The sequence below is a fragment of the Drosophila serrata genome, unplaced genomic scaffold, assembly GCF_035046125.1.
Source record: "Drosophila serrata isolate PLE 108 unplaced genomic scaffold, ASM3504612v1 contig_245, whole genome shotgun sequence".
NCBI lineage: Eukaryota > Metazoa > Arthropoda > Insecta > Diptera > Drosophilidae > Drosophila > Drosophila serrata.
This window is the reverse complement of record NW_028257143.1, coordinates 460,656-462,159: the sequence shown is the minus strand read 5'-3', so window position 1 is coordinate 462,159 and position 1,504 is coordinate 460,656. Positions and strand designations below refer to the sequence as shown.

At 41.1% G+C, this 1,504-nt stretch overlaps 1 protein-coding gene across 2 annotated transcripts; it reads right to left on the bottom strand.

The window, feature by feature from the left end:
* Positions 1 to 171: 171 nt before the first annotated feature.
* Positions 172 to 1,423, bottom strand: Polr1F (RNA polymerase I subunit F). Of its 2 annotated transcripts, XM_086832259.1 has the most exons (3): positions 1,099 to 1,423; positions 472 to 1,032; positions 172 to 410 (listed from the first exon to the last, which is right to left on the bottom strand). In XM_086832259.1, the coding sequence occupies exons 2-3, from the start codon at positions 1,015 to 1,017 to the stop codon at positions 180 to 182; spliced, it is 777 nt and encodes a 258-aa protein (XP_086688385.1). In that variant the 5' UTR covers positions 1,018 to 1,032; positions 1,099 to 1,423; the 3' UTR covers positions 172 to 179. The 2 variants fall into 2 exon arrangements, with proteins under 2 accessions (XP_086688385.1, XP_020810528.2); XM_020954869.2 differs by lacking the exon at positions 1,099 to 1,423 and having other exon boundaries at positions 472 to 1,092.
* Between the last annotated feature and the right edge of the window lie 81 nt (positions 1,424 to 1,504).

Below are 1,504 nucleotides of genomic sequence, written 5' to 3'. Positions count from 1 at the left end.
CTCATATTTCCATTTTAAACTAGACTTCCTTATAAAGAAAAAGAGTACAGCATCTCCCATACCTTACGGCCTATATAGAGAAGCCATTAAAACAATTTGAGCTTCTCTGTAGGCATTTTATATAGTAATTGGTAATTTGTACTATACTTATTGTCTTTAAAACAAGTGGGATTTTATGGCTATATAGGTTCAGTTTTTATTTCTTTTTTCACTTGTTTCGCTTTCGTAGTCGCCTCACCGTTTACAGTCGCCTTTTTACGCTTTGGCGGTGATTTCTTAATCGGCGTTTCCACCTGATCAGGTAACTCATTTAAAGAATCTAAGAGAGCATCCAACATGTCGGGATCCTCTTTCCCAAAGTCGTTTGCCTTTTTCTCGGGTTCAGGGCTGCTAAACTTTATGGATTTGTTCTGTTAAAAGACACATATTAATAATGAACAAATTCGAAAGTAATTCATATGGCTATCTCACCTGTGGCTCTTCGCCGTCCTCCAACAGCAGTTCTCCTTCAATATACGGCATGGCATTGCTAATGTCGAAGTTCTTGATCCGAAACTTAATATCCTGATCCATGACCAGACTCTCGCGGCCGAGCATCTTGTTACTGAAGCGGATGGTCGTATTGAACACACGATAGATGACGGCACTGACTTGGTGCTTGGATATGTGGCGCACCACTCCGTCCAGAATGACCCCGGTAATCGGACGGAATATGTAGAAGTCCGCATTAATTACTAGGTGCATAGTAGGATCGTCGGCTCGCAATGCCGCCGTGTGGCCTTGAACCTTTATGTTCTTGATGCCAAGCACTATGCCATCGAGACCGGAATCGTAGATGCCCACCTTGGTGCGGATGAGGAGCTCGTGGAGCGCGTGCTTGAACCTGGCCATACCGTATGGCCCCATTGCCAAGTGCATGTCTGAGTTGATGCATCGCACGCAGGACTCCGGGTTGGCAGCGTAACTCTCCAGCGCCTTGCCGGAGAATTTTATGTATTTCTGTAGGATTTTTGCCATAGCAAATAATAAAATCTGTCGTTCGAAATCAACCACATGAGTTACATTTGGAGATCTGGCAGCCCTTCTGAAGGTACGTACCGAGTTGAGTGCTGCCTGATAGAATTTTTCATGAAATCTGGCGATAACTTTTTAATCGGTGTTAATTTAATTTAAATGAAATAAATACAATATATATATAAATGCATTATAAATGTATATTTTGGGTTTTATTTTCAGGAGAATTCGTATACGACTGAATAACTGAAAATATCGGCAGCTGTAAATAGCTTTCCCATACAGAAATTTTTTAGTCGATATTTTCAATCATTCAGCGTCTCCGAGGGCGCTGAAAATGCAGACTTAATGATTAAAAACCCATTGGGGTTTACAATTTACAATTTGGAGACGTATATGCGTTTCAAATAAGTAAATCACCAATACATTGCCGATATTTTCAGGAGCTCAGTCGAATAGGGAATCCCCTGTATATTTAGCTTAACGTGAT